This window comes from Dromiciops gliroides, chromosome 3 (assembly GCF_019393635.1).
Source record: "Dromiciops gliroides isolate mDroGli1 chromosome 3, mDroGli1.pri, whole genome shotgun sequence".
In the NCBI taxonomy this organism is placed as follows: Eukaryota; Metazoa; Chordata; class Mammalia; order Microbiotheria; family Microbiotheriidae; genus Dromiciops; species Dromiciops gliroides.
This window is the reverse complement of record NC_057863.1, coordinates 570,235,681-570,256,483: the sequence shown is the minus strand read 5'-3', so window position 1 is coordinate 570,256,483 and position 20,803 is coordinate 570,235,681. Positions and strand designations below refer to the sequence as shown.

At 36.2% G+C, this 20,803-nt stretch overlaps 1 protein-coding gene across 1 annotated transcript in view; it reads left to right on the top strand.

Annotated features, from left to right (window-relative positions):
• Positions 1-20,803, top strand: part of KPNA3 (karyopherin subunit alpha 3) — a 102,284-nt gene that overhangs the window by 74,708 nt on the left and 6,773 nt on the right. Inside the window, exons 7-12 of the mRNA XM_043994742.1 lie at positions 3,941-4,026; positions 5,041-5,127; positions 5,487-5,656; positions 7,129-7,173; positions 12,548-12,679; positions 17,954-18,082. Of these exons, the coding sequence (XP_043850677.1) occupies positions 3,941-4,026; positions 5,041-5,127; positions 5,487-5,656; positions 7,129-7,173; positions 12,548-12,679; positions 17,954-18,082 (649 nt within the window). The remainder of the gene's footprint in view (positions 1-3,940; positions 4,027-5,040; positions 5,128-5,486; positions 5,657-7,128; positions 7,174-12,547; positions 12,680-17,953; positions 18,083-20,803) is intronic.

Here is a 20,803-nt window from a genome sequence, read left to right as displayed (position 1 = left end):
TGGTTCCTCGTCTAAATCAGTCCCACTAATCTTAGGTATCTTACAGGGTCCTTTTCTGGGCCCTCTTCTCTGCTCCCTCTATACTACTCTATTTCATGATCTCATCACCTATGGTTACCCATTGGTATGCTGATAATTCTGAAATCCACCTATCCTACCCTAATTTCTCTGGTGACCTCCAGTCTTTCATCTCCAGCCCCTTTTTAGACATCTCAAATTGCATGTCCAGTTGATATCTTAAACTCAACATACCCAAAACCGAACTCATCTTTTCCCCTTAAACTCCCCTTTCCTATTACTATAGTGGGCAATACCTTCTTCCCATCCACTAGACTTGCAGCCCAAGTATCATCTTCAACTCTTCACAATGTCTTACTACCACTGCCACCCCCCATAACCGATGTTGACATTTGTTGACAAGGCCTGGCAACTTCATCTTTGCAACATCTCTCTAAAATGTCCTCTTCTTTGACACTGCCACCACTCTGGTGTCAGTTCTCATCACCTCACCTGGATTATTGCAATAGTCTCCTAGTGGGTCAGCCTGCTTCTTACCCCACCACACTTTGTGATCTAGCTACTTGCTACCTTTCTAGTTTTCTCACGCTTCCCACCATGTACTCTTCAAACCAGTGACACTGATCACCTCGCTTCTCCACAAACCAGAAATTCCATCTCTTCTGGGCATTTTTTCTGTTTGTCCTTCATGCCTCAAGTGCTCTCTCTACTGTCCCTGGCTTCCTTTAGGTCTCAACTAAAATTCCATCTTCTGCAGGAATACTTTCCCCAAACGCTTATTAATTCTAGCACCTTCCCTCTCATTCATTTCCTTTTTATTTTTTATACAAATTATTTGTACATATTTATTTGTTGTCTTCCCATTAGATTATGAGCTCTTTGTATCCCCAGTGTTTAGCACAGTGCCTGACACTTAGTAAGCATTTAGTAATTGTTTATTGACTGACTGCTACTTTGTGCTCAATGCATTAACAGGTTTAGCTTGGGAAAGACTTAGAACTATCAGCTAAATGATAGAATATAGTATTTTAAACATTAAACATTTTGACACCAGTGGCTTGCCCAGAATCATCAACAACATTGTAACATTATTTAGAATCTATTTTAATCTAAGCCATTAATGGAAATTTAAAAATTAAATGACCCAGCTTAGTTCTCAGCTTTCTCTCGCTTATATTCCTATTTGTCCGTTAGTTCTCTATTAAACATCTTGCCCCAGGTCTTTTCCTACCATTTCTCCCTTTCCAAAGAAAATATTGAATTGATATCTGTCTCTAACAAAGACAAACTATAAAACTTCTCACATCAAAATCTACTGTTTAATGCCTAATAGGTGAAGACTGGATAGTTTGGAATCAATTTTAGATAATTTACTCCAACCTTCTCACCTAATACAAGGGATTAGCTCAACAATAACAGATGACAGATGGCTATCCAAGCTTCTGCATAAACTCTTCCAGTGCAGGGATCTCATTACTTCATAATGCCACCCATATCAATATTGCATAGCACCAATTGTTCTTTCTTTGTCTTGAAGTGAAATAGTATGGTATTGATGGAGATCTTGAATGATCTTTATTAGAAATTTTTTCAAAATAAAAGCAAACCAAAGTTCATGATAAATTTATTACTTATTTTGCTGATGATTACAGTGCTTAGAAGATAGAGAGGACAGTGCTGCTATTGATCTAAGTGTTACCCAAAGGAAATAACTAGTTGGGCATATGGAAACAATGACAAAGTGAACATGTATGTAATTATAGCATTTGTAATGTTGAGAAAGAAAATATTGAATATAGGCAAATACTTAGAATGTTAGGAAGGCACATTTTAGAAAGGCTAAAATGAAATTAGAGCCACAAATAAAAAATGCTAATGAAAGAAAAGATAGGTCCACTGCTTTGGGTAAATAATATATTAATTTACAAGGTAAACCCAAGTAACCCACTCTGATTTGATTTCTGTCTTTGTCTTCAGACTAAATAAGTTAGCACAGACTACCCAGAATTGAATTGAAATTAAAGTGCCTTGGTATTTTAAATGAGTTCAGGTCTTTGAACTAAAATTAATTGCATTTCAAGGTACTGAAAGAATGCTATAGATATGATCCTAAAATTGCTATGGTTGATAATCTCCAGGAATTGTGGGAAAATGGGAGAGGTGCTAGAGATTGGAATTTACCATTTAAATGGGGGAAAGTGTATTGCAGAAATTATAAACCAATGAGCTTGACATTAATCTACAGTAAAATTCCAGAAATCCATGGATTCTCATAGTAAGAAAAGGAATTATTGCACACCAGAAGTGATCTTGGGATTGCTAAGAACAAATCAGGCTAAACTGATCTCATTTTCTTTTTTGTTAGTTCTTGTACCTCATAGAAATGTTATAGTTGTCTTGATTTCAGCAAGCTGTTTGTTAAAAGTCAGTGATGCGATGGGGCAGCTAGGTGGCGCAGTGGATAGGGCACCGGCGCTGGAATCAGGAGTTCCTGAGTTCAAATCCGGCCTCAGACACTTAACACTTACTAGCTGTGTGACCCTGGGCAAGTCACTTAACCCCAATTGCCTCACTAAAAAAAAAAAAAAAGTCAGTGATGATATTCTTGTGACTGACAGAAAAATCTGACTTGCATTATACTCCAGACAGATTCTTTGAGGGGGGAGGAAGGGAGGAGCAGTGAGGGTTAAGTGGCTTGCCCAGGGTCACCCAGCTAGTAAATGTCAAGTGTCTGAGGCTGGATTTGAACTCAGGTCCTCCTGAATCCAGGGCTGGTGCTTTATCCACTGCACCACCTAGCTGCCCGTAGACTCTTAAGACTAAATCAAAAGAGAACATGTGGATTCTACTTAACTAGGTGGTGGTCTATAGTAACGTACACCACAAATTCTGTCCTTCCAACACTGTAAGGGGTAAAATTCTAGCCAGTCTATCTAAAATAACTAATGAGTGGTCGCCAATAAATTATAAGTTCCATTTTGGACATGTTGAATTTGAGAAGCCTATTGGACATACAGTTTGAGATTTACAAGAGTTACCTAAAATTTGATTGGGCTTTCTCTCCCTTGCTGCCATGTGCCGCAACACCCCCCCACCCCCCCACCCCCTTTGGACTGCTCTAATTATTAGGTTTTTTTCTTACGTACAACCTAGATTTGTTTCCCTGTAACTTCATTCATTGCTCCTACTTCTGTCCTTGGAAACAACAGCAGTCCCCCCTCCCCCACTACCCTTTCTGCCATGGGTGAAAGGAACAAAAAGGAAGGTATAAAAGGAACTGGCAAGGTAGAGAGGCTAGTTTGAAGACACAGAGGATGCAGCCCTCAGGAGCAGTAACACAAAAAGCAGAGCTTTAGTCCCTGCTTAAACCTCCTTATTTAGCTTTTCCTCCCCTCAGGACAGTGCAGGGAATTAAAGAGTGATAGCCCAGTGGCTTCTAGTACTACTAGAATGCTGGGGAAAGAAGGGAAAGGGCCAGGTGCCCAACCTATCTATGTAAATTCTCTCCTGCTAACTCCTACTCCTCTTCCTCCTAAATACAGAAAGTTGGGCAGGGCAGTTAGGAGAATTTGGTACTTAACTTTATTGGCTTTAATACTACCTTCTTCCACATAAGATCTAAACACATTCATTCAAGGACCTCAAGAGTATGGCTCCAACCTGCATTCCTCATTTTATCTCCTGATACCCTCTTAAATAAACCTTTTCTTTCAGCCAGACTGACCTCAGCATCTCCCAAATATGCCACACCTTTTCCCATTTTCACTATAGTTTTTTGGAGTTGGTATGGAGCTAAGTTCAGAGGTGTTTCTGGAAAAGCAATTGCTCATTTCAGGTTTTTTTTAATGGATGCATCCTTAACTTCAGCATAATGTTTTTAAAGTGCATTCATGTTAACAGATTTTTTTAATGTGCTTTTTAGTCCTTCGTTACAATTTGAAGCTGCATGGGCACTAACTAACATAGCATCAGGAACTTCTGCACAGACTCAAGCAGTGGTACAATCTAGTAAGTAAATTAAACTTCCTTTCTCATTTTTGGAATTAGTGTAAATGAATACATTTTATGTTTTAACTTTTTAAAGTGTGTGATTATAGTGTTTCCCTTGATGATTATGGCCTTCCCCTTAAAGGCTTTATTTCTCATTAACATAGGTCATTTATGTTCCTCTTACTATTTAAAGAATACATTTTCTGTGGGGGATAATTTGAGATTTGTGTTTTTATACAAATTATTTTCTAATAGCATGCCTTAATGTTCTTATTTTCAGTATTGAAATATTGAGTCATTTAAACTATTTAGGCTACAAAACATTTTGCAATTTTTCTCATATAAATTAATATTACTCTTACTCGAGTCAGCTGGCATACTCGTTTCATCATTTGAAGAGCAATAAATGTAGGGTGACCCGGAAAAGAAATAAGGACCAGCCTTTAGGTAGAAATGGAAAAAGGACAGGAAAGATTGAATGAAGGGTTCCCTAGCTCAGTGCAGTAAGTAAAGTATGTAAAGTCTAAGCATTGTATTAAAATACAAAGTATAATTTCTTTAGTATAAGGTAATCTTATTTTATTATTACTAAGTAGTTCTTTAACTTGTGAAATGATTTGATATTGACCATCTTTCAATAGGGATAGGAACCTGTTAAATGGATACAGTAACACAGGTTTATATAATCAAGGTTGAGAATCATCAGGATAGGAAAGATTAGCTATTTCTTTCTTTCTGTGTTCATTTACTTAATATTAAATTTAACTTTTAATTTAATGTTTACTGTAGGATGCTTATTTATAAGACTAGCAGTCTCCTGCCTTTTTGGAACATTATAACCTTTGTTTTAGAAGAGTTTGTAAATGCATTATTTGAATTGAAATTCACAGTATGGCATAATGTACACATTTATGTGTACATATACGTATATGTATACACACATATATATGTATTTATATCTATGTTTATAATTTCTTAAGATTGAAACTTAATTAGTTCAAGTTTTTAAAAATTGTTAAATTATAATTACAGATGCAGTACCTCTTTTTTTGAGACTCCTCCACTCACCACATCAGAATGTTTGTGAGCAAGCAGTATGGGCCTTAGGAAATATTATAGGTAAGTTGTACTGGATTTTAAAAATGACTAACACAAGGACCAATTAAGAATATTATCTAACTTCTTCAACATTGGCATTACCATTGTACACTGTTTCCTCTATGTTTAACATGTGTTGACTTCATCTTTTCACCCCATAGAGAATGTCTTAACATATCCTCTTGAAAAAGATGTTGTGACTTACTGTCAGGTTCTAGTAGGTTAAATCAGATGGGGAAGGAACGGAAATATTTTGTGCCATTCATAGATTAATGGTGAGGAAACATAGGATATCAGTGTCTCAACATGAGCCATTACATACATTTCAGAGTTTCCCATCTTGAATGTAATTTTTTTAAAACCGATTTTCATTTCTGTAGGTGATGGTCCTCAATGTAGAGATTATGTCATATCACTGGGAGTTGTCAAACCTCTTCTGTCCTTCATCAATCCCTCCATTCCCATCACCTTCCTTCGGAACGTCACATGGGTCATAGTCAATCTCTGCAGGAATAAGGATCCCCCACCACCTATGGAGACAGTACAGGAGGTAAACAAAGAACATTATAGTTGTCCAGATGAGATATTTTCCTTATCTTTATGCTTTAGGTTTTAATGGACAGATCAATTTGCTACATGTATCAATATTTGATTTCTGACACAAGATACTTTTGGTTCATCTACATTTTTTTAAAATAGAGCCTTATTTTTTTAACTTAAAAGGATAATGAATAATACCTAATTAGTCTTTAGCATACCTTTTTAAAGGGGGAGGAAGAAAGCTTGTTAGTATTGAATTGCATTATTAAATTATACAAGTAATAAAATTCTTATCTGTTACTGTGGTGTTTACATTAATCCTTTGTCTAGGAATATATAAATTTAGGGGAAAAATTGTATAGGATTTAGATCTTAAATTGAAAAATAATCTCCATAGTACAATGAGAAAGAACTGGGAAGAGGCAGAAGAGATTATTCACATCCCTACTTAGCCATTAACTAGCCATGTGTCATTTGGCAAGCTGCTCAGTCTCATCTGCAAAATAGACAATAACACCTGTACTTCCTCCCTGCCAAAATTGTTGTAAAGATCACTTGAGATGTAAGCTGTAAAATGCTGTGTAGTTAAACTTATTTAAGTTAATACAGTTAAAAAAAATTTTTTTAAACAATAATTTGTGTATTTGTGGGGTTGTTTTGGGTTTTTTAAATCAGTATATAGCATTTATTCATTTGTCATTTAACTGGCATAATGCTATTTTGACTGTATGCTTTTCATTGAGAACAAGCAGGATTTGATAAGCTTTTTTTTTTTTTTAAATTTTTTTTTTTAGTGAAGCAATTGGGGTTAAGTGACTTTCCCAGGGTCACACAGCTAGTAAGTGTTAAGTGTCTGAGGCCGGATTTGAACTCAGGTACTCCCGACTCCAAGGCCAGTGCTCTATCCACTGTGCCACCTAGCTGCCCCTTGATGAGCTTTTTATTGCTATGAAAAATATTTTAATGCACTCTTGTCCTTTAAAAAATGAATTATACAAGACCAGTATTGAAAGATCAAAGCTTTATAAAAAGAAATAAAATTATGCGTGTGTTTTTTGCTCAGACTTCATGAGAAACCCTGATCTTCACAGACAAGTGGTTAATAAAGTAAAACTTTGTTCCATTTAGGGATCCCAAATATTGACTCTTAAAATTCAGCATTTTATACATAGCTCCAAAATGCCAGTATTCTCATCTCCAGTGTCATCCTTCCACTTGTCATGTATGCCATGAAGGACTATTTCATAAAATGCTTTTCTTTGTTCTTCAGGCAGATTATATTGCTATCACAGAATAGTTGTATAAGTAAATGAAACTTAAAATGTATTCTTTTTGTTTTTCACATGATCATTTTCTTATAGAGGAGATACATTTATTTCTATACATTTAGCTAACTACTCTAGTAAATTGAATTTGCTGATGCTTTAAGAAGTCAGACAAGTAGTACTAAAGTTGATTAATCTTTTATCTTTATTTCCTCAGATTCTGCCAGCATTATGTGTCCTCATATACCATACAGATATAAATGTAAGTAAAACTGATGCTAAGCTAAGCTGTGGGATTTCTTAATTGAAATGGAGGAGTATTATATGTCCTCTAGGATCATATTAGTTTGTAACATATGTCAGCAAAGTCTTCATTATGTTTATTAAGCTTCAGCAATATAGCAATTATTCAAAAACAGGATTATGATTTTAATGGGCTTATGTTCCAGATTGCCTGTACAGCATAAATATTAATCTTGGGTGGGTTAACGTGGACTAGTTGGATGGCAACAGCTTGTTATGTTAGTTTTAATACTAGAATATTATTTGAGGGCAAGAATTGAAGACTAGAGAATAAAATATGAAATATGAAGGTTGTTACTCAGGCAGACCATTTGTTTTGCTGACTAAAGTTTAAGTAATTTTAATTCCTCTGTTTTGGGGATAATATGTGACCGTAGGATATTCCCAAAGCCAATAAATAAAAACGTTAAATAACCTAACTTATGACATTACTGCCTGCTATAGGCAAGGTATAAGATCATTCCCTGAGCAGATTTGGTTGTGTCCTGGTAGTGGATGTACTTGTAGTTTTATGATTCTGTCCTGAATTCTTTAACAGTTTTCTTTAGCTTTTAATGAAAGAACAACTTGCAAATCACTCTTGGGATGAAATAAATGGACTCATAGATAATATATTTCACATAACATCTTTTAATCCATTTAACAGTTAATCTTTTTGTGCTCATTTTAGGGTAACAGATTCGAATTACTTTTTTATAAATTAATGTATCTTTGTCGTAAATCAAGTAAAATATCTGACACTTGCTTCTCAACATGATTTTTTTCTAGTGTAGTATGGGTTTATTGGTAGATCATTCATTTCTCTGCAGGCCAGTGTGGTATAATACTAGAAGGCTGGGCTTTTAGAGTCAGGGAAAACTTGGTTTCATGGCCTGCTGTGACATACCAGCTAGATGTCCATGTAACACTTTGGTATCATAGCAAGTACCTTATGACTGTAAGTTGCAGCTAGGCATGATGGTGCAAGTCTGAAGTGCCTACTGCCTTCTTTCTTTCTTTCTTTCTTTCTTTCTTTCTTTCTTTCTTTCTGTCTGTCTGTCTGTCTGTCTGTCTGTCTGTCTGTCTGTCTGTCTGTCTGTCTTTCTGTCTGTCTGTCTGTCTGTCTTTCTTTCTTTCTGTCTTTCTTTCTGTCTTTCTTTCTTTCTGTCTTTCTTTCTGTCTTTCTTTCTGTCTTTCTTTCTTTCTTTCTCTATTCCTTATCCTAAGTTTTTGTGGTTCCAGGTAGTAAAATACATTTGTTGTTCGTTATTACTCACCATAGGTGATTATTTGCGAGGCTACTAAAATGCTTACAGACTTAACAGTTTCATATTATCCGTGATGACCCTGCTAATGATATAGCCATGTTTACTAACTTTATAGTAAAAGCTAGTGGCTAATCTGCATTCCTTCCATTCCATGTAGAGTATGTGTATAATCTTTTTACTGGTTACATTCCAAGGTAGATTTGTCATCTCTCACCTGATTCTTTTTGTCCTCTTAAAAGTTTCCCGGTCAATGCTGGATCAAAATTAGCCATCCACTTCAGATGGTTTCATGTCAGTTTGACATGAATGCTAGCAGTTAATAGTCTGCTCTTGAGCTTAAACTAATCTCTATTGAGTTTTCGTGACATTTATATTACTTCTAGTCGTGTTCAACTTGTAGTTTACTCTACATAGAGTGTTTCAGTATCCATCTCTCGTTCAGTAGAACTGGGTCAGGTTTCAGCTAGCATAGCTACAATTCTGATGGAAACTAGATTTGCTCTAGGAATTCATTGTTTTTTAAATGGATGTGGTACATAGATGATAGGCCAATTTTATAAAATTTAACCCAAAGTCCTGCACCATTTTGTTATACATCATCATCTAGTTTCCCAAAAGATATATATTATCATTCTTCATTATGGTATTATTCTATTTTGTCTATCATTGGAGTCTCTGTTAGTGTATTGTAGAGATAATAGAAATCTATGTTTTAGCAATTAAGATTTCATGAGAAAGAGCTTTGGTTGCATATAGAAATTTTCCTACCATAGGTGAATATGGTATTGGTTTTCACATAGAATTTGTTAAATTTTTATCAACAACTCTTCATAGGACCCACAGCCATATCTGCTTTTGTATATTTTGGGGGGAATAATCATCAACATGTAGTTTATTAAAGGATTTGTAAAATACAATAACTCCTCATTTATTCAGAAGTCAGCCTCTCAGCATCTTAGAATGGCTTCATACCTAAAAATAATGAAGTGAGAACTTTGGCAGTAAAGAAGCAGGCTTCAAGCAGCTAACATTGATTAAAACAGCCAAGAAGAGCTGAGGACCCAAAGATACTATGAAAGATGTGGTCATTTGGATGATCAGAAAGAAAGAAGTGCTCTTGTTGATTCTCTGTAACTAATCACTGATATAAAAGCGATTTGTCATGTTAGTCAAGAAACATGAGAGGAAAGGAAACAAAAGTAAAAAAGGGAAGATGGCAGAAGCTATCTAAGGACTAGAATAGACAACGATGTAGAGGTTAGAAGGGTCGATGAGCAGCAGAAATACCTGTAATAGACACTAAAAGAGCAGTCTGCTGAGGTTGAGGGGGAGAGGGTGTGGGAACTATGTATGATTCTGCAGTAGTAAAAAAAAGTGATACCTCAGTAGCTCTAAGGGCTTTTTTTGTCCTCTGCTGGTGGCCTCTCAATCAAAGAAAAATCCCTGTGCTCTGTGGGGCTGAATTCGATAAAAGGTCAAAATAAACCCTATTTTGGTATCTTCTTGGGGCATCACTGTAGTCACAGGGTGCATAGTGAAAGCATAATGTGGAGGGGCACTGACCCATACTACCTGTATGCTCAGTTGGAAGCCTAATGTAATGGAAAGGACATCCAGAAGACTTGGATTGAAACACTAACTAGTTAGGTGATTTCAGGCAAGTCATTTTACTTTTCTGGGTCTTAATTTCTTCCTCAGTAAAATAAGGAGGTTGCACAAGGCAATTTATCAGGCTTTCCAATTGTAGAATTCTATAATTAGAGTAATCACTTAGGGCAGAGAATGTTACTTTACTTCTCTATATTTCTAGCAACGCCTTGCCCACATTAGTTGTTTAATAGATATCCATTGAATTGAATATAGCAGAGTACTATAGCAAAGGCAGTAGTGTAAGCAAAGGCAACAGAACTAACTGTGTTTGGACTCACATTATATAATACGTATTTTTGACTTTCTGTTATGAAAAGATAAAAGTTTTTCATGGGATAGAGCACCGGCCCTGGAGTCAAGAGGACCTGAATTCAAATCCGACCTCAGACACTTAACACTAGCTGTGTGACCCTTGGCAAGTCACTTAACCCCAATTGCCTCAAAAAAAACCAAACAAACAAAAAAGATTTTCATGAGTAAACTCAGTTAACTGAGCTATGCATATCTTCTATTGGGTGAATTTAATATTTCGCAGTGAACATTTCAGAATGAGGCATTAATAGGGTAGGTTTATCTGGCGAAAAATAATAAGCAGACTATTAAGCTTTAGACCGGTTTCGGAAATTAATTCAGCTAACTCATTTTTTAACTCATAAAAAGTTTTGCAGTTATAATGACATTGGTCTGTTGGAGCCTGCCAAATTTTGCTCTAACGTGTACTAAAGGATCAAGTACTTAATAGTTTAAGAAGAATAAAAACAAGTTGATTGTTATTACTTGTTAATACTCCTAGAATGGAGAAGTTGGGAAAGAACGAGCATTTGAGGGAGAAAACAAACCCAGTTTTTGTTATATTGCGTTTGAAATGTTGGTAGAGAACCCAATTAGCAATACTGGGCTTGAGGTGTGAAAGTTGTAGTTGAAATTGTATTTGTGGATAAGATCTCCCTAAGAGAAAGTGAGTATCTAGGGAAGAAGAACAGAGAGCTATGTATGATGACTTCGAAGAACAGGAACCAGCAAAGGAGAGAGAAAACAGTAAGACCAAGAGAATCAGAAGAGCATAATGTCATGGAAGCCAAGGGAGGTGAGAGTTTCAAGGTGCCCAAGAATTAGACTGAGAAAGATAGACCAGGCTGAAATGGCTGTAAAGTGCATAGTTTTCAGGTAATCCATTTAACAGTTAATCTTTTTGTGCTCATTTTAGGGTCAAACTTAATAGCAACCTTAGACTTTTAGAAAGCTATTGATTTGAAAGTAAAATTTCTATCAGAAATGGTTAAAATTTAAAAAGTGGGTTTTTTGTTTTGTTTTGTTGTTTCGTTGTTTTGTTTTTGCGGGGCAGTGGGGGTTAACTGACTTGCCCAGGGTCACACAGCTAGTAAGTGTCAAGTGTCTGAGGCCGGATTTAAACTCAGGTCCTCCTGAATCCAGGGCCGGTGCTTTATCCATTGCGCCACCTAGCCACCCAATAAAAAAAGTTTTTACGAGTTTACCTTTGGTTAGAACATTTTTTCTCCTATTGAAGACCCTATGGAAGGTTTAAGAAAGTAAAGGAGAGGGGCGGCTAGGTGGCGCAGTGGATAAAGCACCGGCCCTGGATTCAGGAGTACCTGAGTTCAAATCCGGCCTTGGACACATAACACTTACTAGCCGTGTGACCCTGGGCAAGTCACTTAACCCCAATTGCCTCACCAAAAAAAAAAAAGAAAGTAAAGGAGAACAGAGAAAACATTTAGGTTCCTTTTTTTTTTAAGAGCAAAAGATCATGGTACCCCAGTCTTGCTTTCTACATCTTCATATTGGAGGGGTGGGGGAAGTAAGATAACTTTGATTTGATAAAAGACTCAAAGTAGTAAGCAACTTGTAAGTCTTAAAGTAGATGGGATAGATGCTTCAGGTTTCCGTTCAGAAGAGACAATGACATTATACATATCAGTTTTTTCAAGTAATAACTAGGCAGATGTAGCAAAAGAAAAGAAAAGAAAAGAAAGTTTCCCTTCCAATAATTTGGCACTTGCTTCTCTGATCTAAAAGCGAGGAAATTGGGGTAGAGGTCCATCTTGAAGGCCAGGGGGATGATGACTGAGGGAATTATACCTGCTTCTTGATAGGTAGTAAAGAGGGGCAGCTAGGTGGCATAGTGGATAGAGCACCGGTCCTGGAGTCAGGAGGGTCTGAGCTCAGATCCGGCCTCAGACACTTAACACTTACTAGCTGTGTGACCCTGGGCAAGTCACTTAACCCCAATTGCCTCACTAAAAAAAAAAAGAGATAGGTAGTAAAGATCACCCATAATCAGAATTTGTAATTCTGAAGCAAATCTTGATATTTGTCTGCTTTTTCTCCCACCACCACGTGTTCTGTGCACATGAAATGTTGAAATTAGTATGCAAAATGGTTATATATTTTAAAAATTATTATTGCTTCCTGTAGATTCTTGTGGACACTGTTTGGGCTTTGTCTTACCTAACTGATGGAGGTAACGAACAGATTCAAATGGTGATTGATTCAGGAGTTGTACCATTTCTTGTGCCTCTGCTGAGCCATCAGGAAGTTAAAGTTCAAGTAAGTATTGTTCCACTTTCTTATAAACAGAATCCTGTTGATTTAAAACTGGCATAAATTTCAGTTATTTTCACCAAAGAAGATTATTAACTAAAATTTGATCGCAAAAACATAGCTTAATGCAATTAGCTATTTTAAGCTGAATAAAAGTTTGAACTTCCATTAAGGTCCTACATCAATGCATCATTTGTTGTATAGAGGGTCAGACCCTAAGTTCTTGAATACTCTGCTAGTAGAGATCAGATTCTAACAGATTTCAACATTCTAGAAAAGCTTCAGGTATTTGTGTGGGCCTGTCATTTCTGAAAATCTGCACAACTAAGAAATAGTTTCAGGCTTCATCATGAGGTGGTTAGCTACTTCATGACAGATTTTTTTTTTCAGCCACAGGAATTTACAAAAACTAAGGAAAGTCTTGCTAAAGAGTGAGTACTAAACACTGATGAAAATATGGATCCCTAAAGTATTGAGGTTATTTGAAACAAATATTTTTGTGTTTTTCTGTGTTCATTTGTAGCTGATTTTCCTATTTGGATCTGTTTTACTTTTCATTCCACAGGATTTTAATTACAAAGTATGACATTATTATAAGCTTCTGAAACGTGATTTTTTCCAAACAACATTCTGGATTGTACAATTAAAATTTAAATTAGCCAGAATATTGAAATAACTTAATTTTCTAATTAACTGTAAATTAAACAGAAATAAGTGATATGTGCCCAGCATTGTGCTATGCTCTATGGAAGAAACAAAAGACGTTGTCAGAATTTTTCTAACATGCCAGCTTGTAAGACCATATACAGCATACCCTCGTCTTTTTGTCATTAATAGCTAACTCCAAACTAGTTTCTTTAAACCATCTATTGGCTTCCATGTTTCCATATGTATCTTCATAAAGTTATAGTTCATTGCCACAGGAGCAGAACTGGGAACAAGAGATGAAGAGTTACTAAAGTGGATTGAGGCAGCAAGTTGAGATGGGACAATTTCTTATCTTCCATTTATCCCAGGGTTGAGAGGTTTGTATTTTAAGACTACAGAAATTAGCCCAAACCTCACTTCTGACATCACGCTTCAGGCAGAACAGGATAGAATGTCAGTATAATGAGCTGGAATACAGTTAGTTAGCAAGTTTTGTTGGTTTGTGTTTTTTTTTTTAATCAACAAGGGTCAAATAACATTATAAGAGACTACTACCGAGAATATGTATGGTGCATAACGCTTCTCTTCCCAGCTCATTTCCAGAAAAGGGAATAGTTCGGAAATTATCCCACAGTGAATGTGGTCTTCCTACAAGCCCTTTTCCTACTCACTGTTGTCCATTCTCCCCTGAATTCAGGTACTCAGCTTTACGAAGGTGGGTCTTCTTGCAGCTCATGTAATCTAAACATTTTTTTCCCTCATTGTACTTCATAACAACTAGATAATAAGAAGAAATTCTGTTTAAATTAATTTACACCAAGATATGAAGATTAATGACCCACTAATCCTCTCAAGGATTTTGAATTTTAAAATGAAAAGTTCCTTGACCAAAATGAATTGCTTATTCATGGGATTTGGGGCAGTGTGAAAGAAGTAAACAATTTGGAGAAGCTGGAGTAGCTTTTTAGGAGTCATTGCCTTTGTATCCAGTCTCATAGGTGATAGCTTTTACAGAATTAAATAAGTAGGTAAGTGAAATAAATGAGTATTTACAAAAATATAAATTGCCCAGATTAACAGAAGTGGAAATAGAATGTTTAATTCCCCAGTCATAGTAAAAGAAATTAAACAACTGTAAAGATTGGAATGACGCCACCTGCTTGAGACTTACTGTAGAAAAGCTCCACCATGAACTGAAGGTCTTTGAGGGCAAGACCAGGAGTCTTTTCTTTGGAGTCAGGAAGTGACATTTGCTTGTGGGAGGAAGAAGGGGGGAGCCTGGCACTCTGACTCGTGCTCTTTCCTGAGGATTCTGGTGGAGAAGGGAGCGAGAAATGCTTTTTAGGCCTTTTGCTTTCTCTTTACCAAATTCTCATTTTCCTTAATAAATGCTTAAAAGTCTAACTCTTGCTAAAGCTTATAATTTATTGGTGACCACTCATTAGATATTTTAGACAGACTAGCTAGAATTTTAGCCCTTAACACAACCTATCAGTTAACTCCATCAAGAAAAAATCCCCAGGGCCAGATGGATTCACAATAAGTCCTACCAAATTCCTTTTATGGTACTGATACCTAAAACAGGAAGAGACAAAATAGAGAGAGACAACTATAGACCAACTTCCTTAATCAATATCTATGCAAAAATTTTAATCAAGTACTAACAAGGAGATTTCAGCAATATATCACTAGGATCATATACTTTGACCAAGTGGGATTTATACCAGGAGTGCAGGACTGGTTCAATATTAGGAAAGCTATCAGCTGTAATGATTGGAATGATGCCACCTACTGGAGACTTGCTGTGGAGAGCTCCACCATGAGGAAAATGCCTCAGAGGCATTGTGGCTTTTCCTTGGCGTCAGGAAATGACGTTTGCTCATGGGTGCTGTCTTTCAAGGCTACCAGCCAATCAACTTGAGGAGCCTCCTATGGTCTGGGAGGAGACAGGAAGGAGGAAAGGGAGCCTTCGCGGAGAGCTCTGGGGCTTTTTGGGTTCCTGACTGGATGGTGGCGGCGGCAGAAGGCTTCACAGGAAATTTGAGGAAAGATAGGAATGCCAGGCTGTTGGAATTCTGTTCTCAATCTTTTTCTTTCTATTTTCCAATAAACCCTTAAAAACCTAAACTCGTTTTATCAGTGATTTTAGCCAGTTTCCCCCAAAACTGGGGGAACAGATTAGAATCCACATTTAGAATCTTAAATTACACACAGCATACTTGACCATATCAGTAATAAAACCAACAGAAATATGATCTCAATAGATGCTGAAAAGGCTTTTCATAAAATATAGCATCTATTTAAAAATACTAGAGAGCATAGGAATAAATGGAGCTTTTCTTAAAATGTTAAGTAGTATCTATGTGAAAATGCTATCTATCAGCAAGGATTATCTGTAATGTGGATAAATTAGAAGCCTTCCCAATAAGATCAGGGGTAAAGCAAGGATATCCATTATCACCACTCTTATTCAAATTTTTTTTTTTCTGGGGTAAGGGTTAAGTGACTTGCCCAGGGTCACACAGCTAGTAAGTATCAGGTGTCTAAGGCCAGATTTGAACTCAGGTCCTCCTAAACCCAGAGCCAGTGCTTTATCCACTGCATCACCCAGCTGCCCCCCTTATTTAATAGTTTACTAGAAATGTGAGCTATAGCATAAGAGCAGTAAAAGAAATTGAAGGATTTAGAACAGGCAATGAGGAAACAAAACTAACACTCTTTACAGATGATATGGTGGTATATTTAGAGAATCCTAGTGAATCAACCAAAAAACTACTTGAATTAAGTAACAGCTTCAGCAAAGTTACAGGATATAAAATAAATTCACATAAATCATCAGCATTTCTACGTATTACCAACAAAGCCCATCAGCAAGAGATACAAAGAGAAATTCAATTAAAAATAACTGTAGTCGGGGCAGCTAGATGGCGCAGTGGATAGAGCACCGGCCCTGGAGTCAGGAGTACCTGAGTTCAAATCCGGCCTCAGACACTTAATACTTAACTAGCTGTGTGACCCTGGGCAAGTCACTTAACCCCAATTGCCTCACAAAAACAAAAAAAAACAAACAAAAATAACTAGTCAAAGGATATGAATAGGTAGTTTTCTGATGAAGAAATCAAAGCTATCTATTGACATGAAAAAAAACTATTGATTAGAGAAATGCAAATTAAAACAGCTCTGAGGTACCACCTGACACCTATCAGATTGGCTAATATGACCAAAAAAGGAAAATAATAAATGTTGGAGAAGCTCTGGAAAAATTGGAACACTGATGCATTGTTGGTGGAGCTGTGAACTGATCCAACCATTCTGGAGAGCAATTTGGAATTATGCCCAAAGGGCTATAAAGCTATGCATACCCTTTGACCCAGCAATACCACTTTTGGGTCTTTTTCCCAAAGAGATCATAAAAAAGGGAAAAGGACCCATATGTACAAAAATATTTATAGCTATTCTTTTTGTGGTGGCAAGGAATTGGAAATTATGGGGCTGCCCATCAATTGGGGAATGGCAGAAAAAGTTGTGGTATATGAATGTAATGGAATTCTACTGTGCTGTAAGAAACCAAAAGCAGGAGGAATTCAGAGAAACCTGGAAGGACTTGCATGAATTGATGATGAGTGAGATGAACAGAACTAGAAGACCATTGTACACAATATCATTCATCAACATTATGTGTTGATCAACTGTGATAGACTGGATTCTTCTCACCAATACAATGGTACAAGAAAGTTCCAAAGGACTCATGATGAAAAAGGCTCTCCAAATCCAGAAAGGAAAAAAAAAGAACTATGGAATATGGATGCTGATTGAACCATACTATTTCTTTTGTTTTGGTGCTGTTTTTCTCTTTTTAGGGTTTTCCTTTTTTGCTCTGATTCTTCTCTTACAACATGACTAATGCAGAAATATGTTTAATGTTTATATATTTCATATGTGTGTGTGTGTGTGTGTGTGTGTGTGTGTGTGTGTGTATAAACCTATATCAGATTACCTGCTGTTGAGGGGAGGGAGGGAGAAAAATTTGAAATTGAAAATCTTATAAAAAATGTTGAAAGCTATCTCTACATGTAACTGGAAAATAATAAAATACTTCCAAAAAAAGAGAGTCATCTTTTCAGCTAATATTATGAAAATAGAAAAAAAATTATTAAATGGAGAAATATTGAGACAAAATTATCTTAAGGAGGGATCTAGCTACAGGAGAGTGAAATACTGTTATTAAGCAGTAAAGAACAAGCTTTGAATCACTAGTTTTTCAGGTTTTCTCTACATTCTACTCTTTAATCTTTTTTTTTTTCTCTATTACATGGCTTTTGGGGGGTATTTTTGTCTTTTTTTCCACAAGCATTAAATTACTTCTTACAGTCAGAGACTTTTTTTTGCCTTTTTGTATCACTAGCACTTACTATGTATCTAGCACATAGTAGATGCTTAATGAATGCTTATTGACTGACTAACATATACTTTATTTGAAATTTCAGAAATGCTTATACCTAGCTTTTGCTTAGAATAAAGTATATATTCCCCTCTTGAGTTCTCAGTATCTCAAGTCCAACCAGATGATTTAAAGAAGAAATGAATTTTCTTTAAGGAACAAAAATTATTTCCTTTCTTCTGCCATTACAGACAGCAGCTCTGAGGGCAGTGGGCAACATAGTGACAGGCACTGATGAGCAGACACAAGTTGTTCTCAACTGTGACGTTCTTTCACACTTCCCAAATCTCTTGTCTCACCCAAAAGAGAAGATAAATAAGGTATGTAGTAGAGTTTTTCTATTGCATTTTTCTCTCTTTATAATTTTCAGTTAATAAAAGAATATTAGAATTACCTCTGAGTTAATTTTTTTCCAACTATTAACTGTTCTCTGTATGTGACTAACATAATATCAGTTAGAACAGTACTTTATCAGGATAGTTTTGTTCAAGTAGTATTGTTCTTTGTTGCCATTAATACAGCTAGTTTGATGAAAAATAGGGACCAGTAATTCATTCATTTATTTATTTTTTGATCAGTAACAATCTATCCTCTCTCCTTCCTGCCCTTCCCTTCCACCCCACAATTGCAAATGAATGAAAAACAAAACCTGATAGAAATATTAATGGTTTTATTCAAGTAAATTTCAAATTCAAATCATTTCCATATTGATCATGTCTAAAAGGAAAAAAAAACATACAGACATCTAAATCTATGCATATAGTTAGAGCTATTATATCATTCTGTTCTCTTGAGTTTTTGTCCTCTACATTGGAGTTGAGTTTCATGTTAAGTCTTTAAACGTTTTTTTAACACTATTTTTTCATTGTCTAAATTATTTCCCTGATTCTGCTCACTTTATTCTGCCTTAGTTTATAAAAGTCTCCCCAGTTTTCTCTGAAACCATTCCCTTTGTCATTTCTTACAGCATAATAGTATTCCATCATATTTTTATACTAATTCAGCCAGTCCGAAATTAATGGGCACCCCCTAAGATTCCCATTCTTTGTCACTTCAAAGGTATATATTTTTACACTTGGGATTAATCCTTCCCTTAACCTACCTTCCCTCTGATTTTCCTTTCTCCCCTTTTCCTCCTATTTCTATACACACTGGTATATGTATTCTTCCCTCCTTTGACCAATTCAAATAAGTATTCAGGTGTCAAGCATTCCCATTCCCCACTGTTTCTTCCTTTTTTCTTTGCATAGACTTCTTATGCCCCCTGATTATGGGTGAAGATTTCTTCTAACCTTCCTTTCCCCACTCACAACTCTGGTCTTTTTACCACGAATGTTGAACATTTGCTTTCATTAAAGGTACACTTTTCCCCCTGTAGGAGTAAGCTCATTTTTTTCTTGGCCGAGTTATTCTTGGTTATAAACCTGTATCCTTTGCCTACTGGCAATGGTGAAAGCACTAAGCCTGGAGTCGAGAAGATTTAGGTTCAAATTCAGTTTCAGAGACTAAATAAATAGCTCAGTATCCTTTGGAAAGTCATTTAAATTACTTCAGTTTTCTCAACTGGGGTAATAAAATGGAATTAACAATATTACCCACCTTCCAGATTTGTTGTGAGAATCAAATGAGATATCTCTAAAGTACTTAACACATACCTGGCACATTGGAGGAGTTTAATAAAGGCTTATTTCCTTCCTTTTAAGCTGTTATTTTATATTGGTAGGTGCTAAATCATGTATGATCTCAATTGTGGCTCTTTGTTAGTTGAATTCTTTCTGGCTGCTTGAAGGTTTTTTTTGTTGTTGTTGTTGTTTTGTTTTTCTTTGACCTGGAAGCTCTGGATTGGGGCTAGAATGTTTCTGGGAGTTTTCATTTCGGGGTTTCTTTCAGGAGGTGATCAGTAGATTCTTTCTTTGTCTTCTGGTCCTAAGAGATCTGAGCAGTTTTCTTTAAAATTTCTTAAAATATGATGTCTAGGCACTTTTTTTTTTCATGACTTTTAAGTAATCCAGTAATTCTGATTTTTTTTTTCTCCTCAGTTCTTTGACTTTGTTTTAGTATTTTTTGTTGACTCCTAGTATACTTTGTTTAGTGCATCGTAATTTTCAGGGAATTTATTGTTTGGGCAAAGTTTTATACCTGTTATCCCAAGCTCTTTATTCCCTTTCTGGCTCTTTCTTCTATAACTTGTAATTCTTTTCCAGTTTCTTCCTTTAGCTCTCATTTAATTTCATTTATTTATTTGTTTGTTTGTTTATTTATTTTAGTGAGGCAATTGGGGTTAAGTGACTTGCCCAAGGTCACACAGCTAGTGTTAAGTGTCTGAGGCCGGATTTGAACTCAGGTACACCTGACTTCAGGGCCAGTGCTTTATCCACTGCGCCACCTAGCTGCCCCTCTCATTTCTTTTATAAAAAAACTTGAACTTTTTTTTTTTAAGCTCTTGCTCCTTGTCTTCCAGGAATTGTAGTTGAATTTGTTCCCAGGCCATGTTTTTCTTTGAGGTTTTGCTTGTAGATATTTGGTAGGCCAATATCTTTTTTTTTTTTTTTTGAGGCAGTTGGGGTTGCCCAGGGTCACACAGCTAGTAAGTGTTAAGTGTCTGAGACCAGATTTGAACTCAGGTCCTCCTGAATCCAGGGCCAGTGCTCTATCCACTGCGCCACCTAGTTGCCCCGCTTGTAGATATTTGGGAGTAATTTTCTGGGTTTCTATCTTGAGTTTCCTGGTCACCATAATAAGCATTTTAGGGTCAAATTATTTTTTTGTTTGTTCATTTTCCCAGCCTGCTTTTTGATATCAGACCTGTTTTTTCTGGATATCAAAGTCCTAAGTTGCTAAGTCCTTTTTCAGGCCCACGTTTTTTTCTCATTAGAACATTCCAGTCTCTAACAAGTCTGTATACTTTGTTGTATTTTTGTCTTTCAGTCCAGATGAAAACAGTAAAATAATCGGAATTTGTTCTCCTCTGAGGAGAACATTACAGCACCCATTAGTATTTCTATTCTCTGGTTCTTCCCTAATAGCCACATGGCATGAGC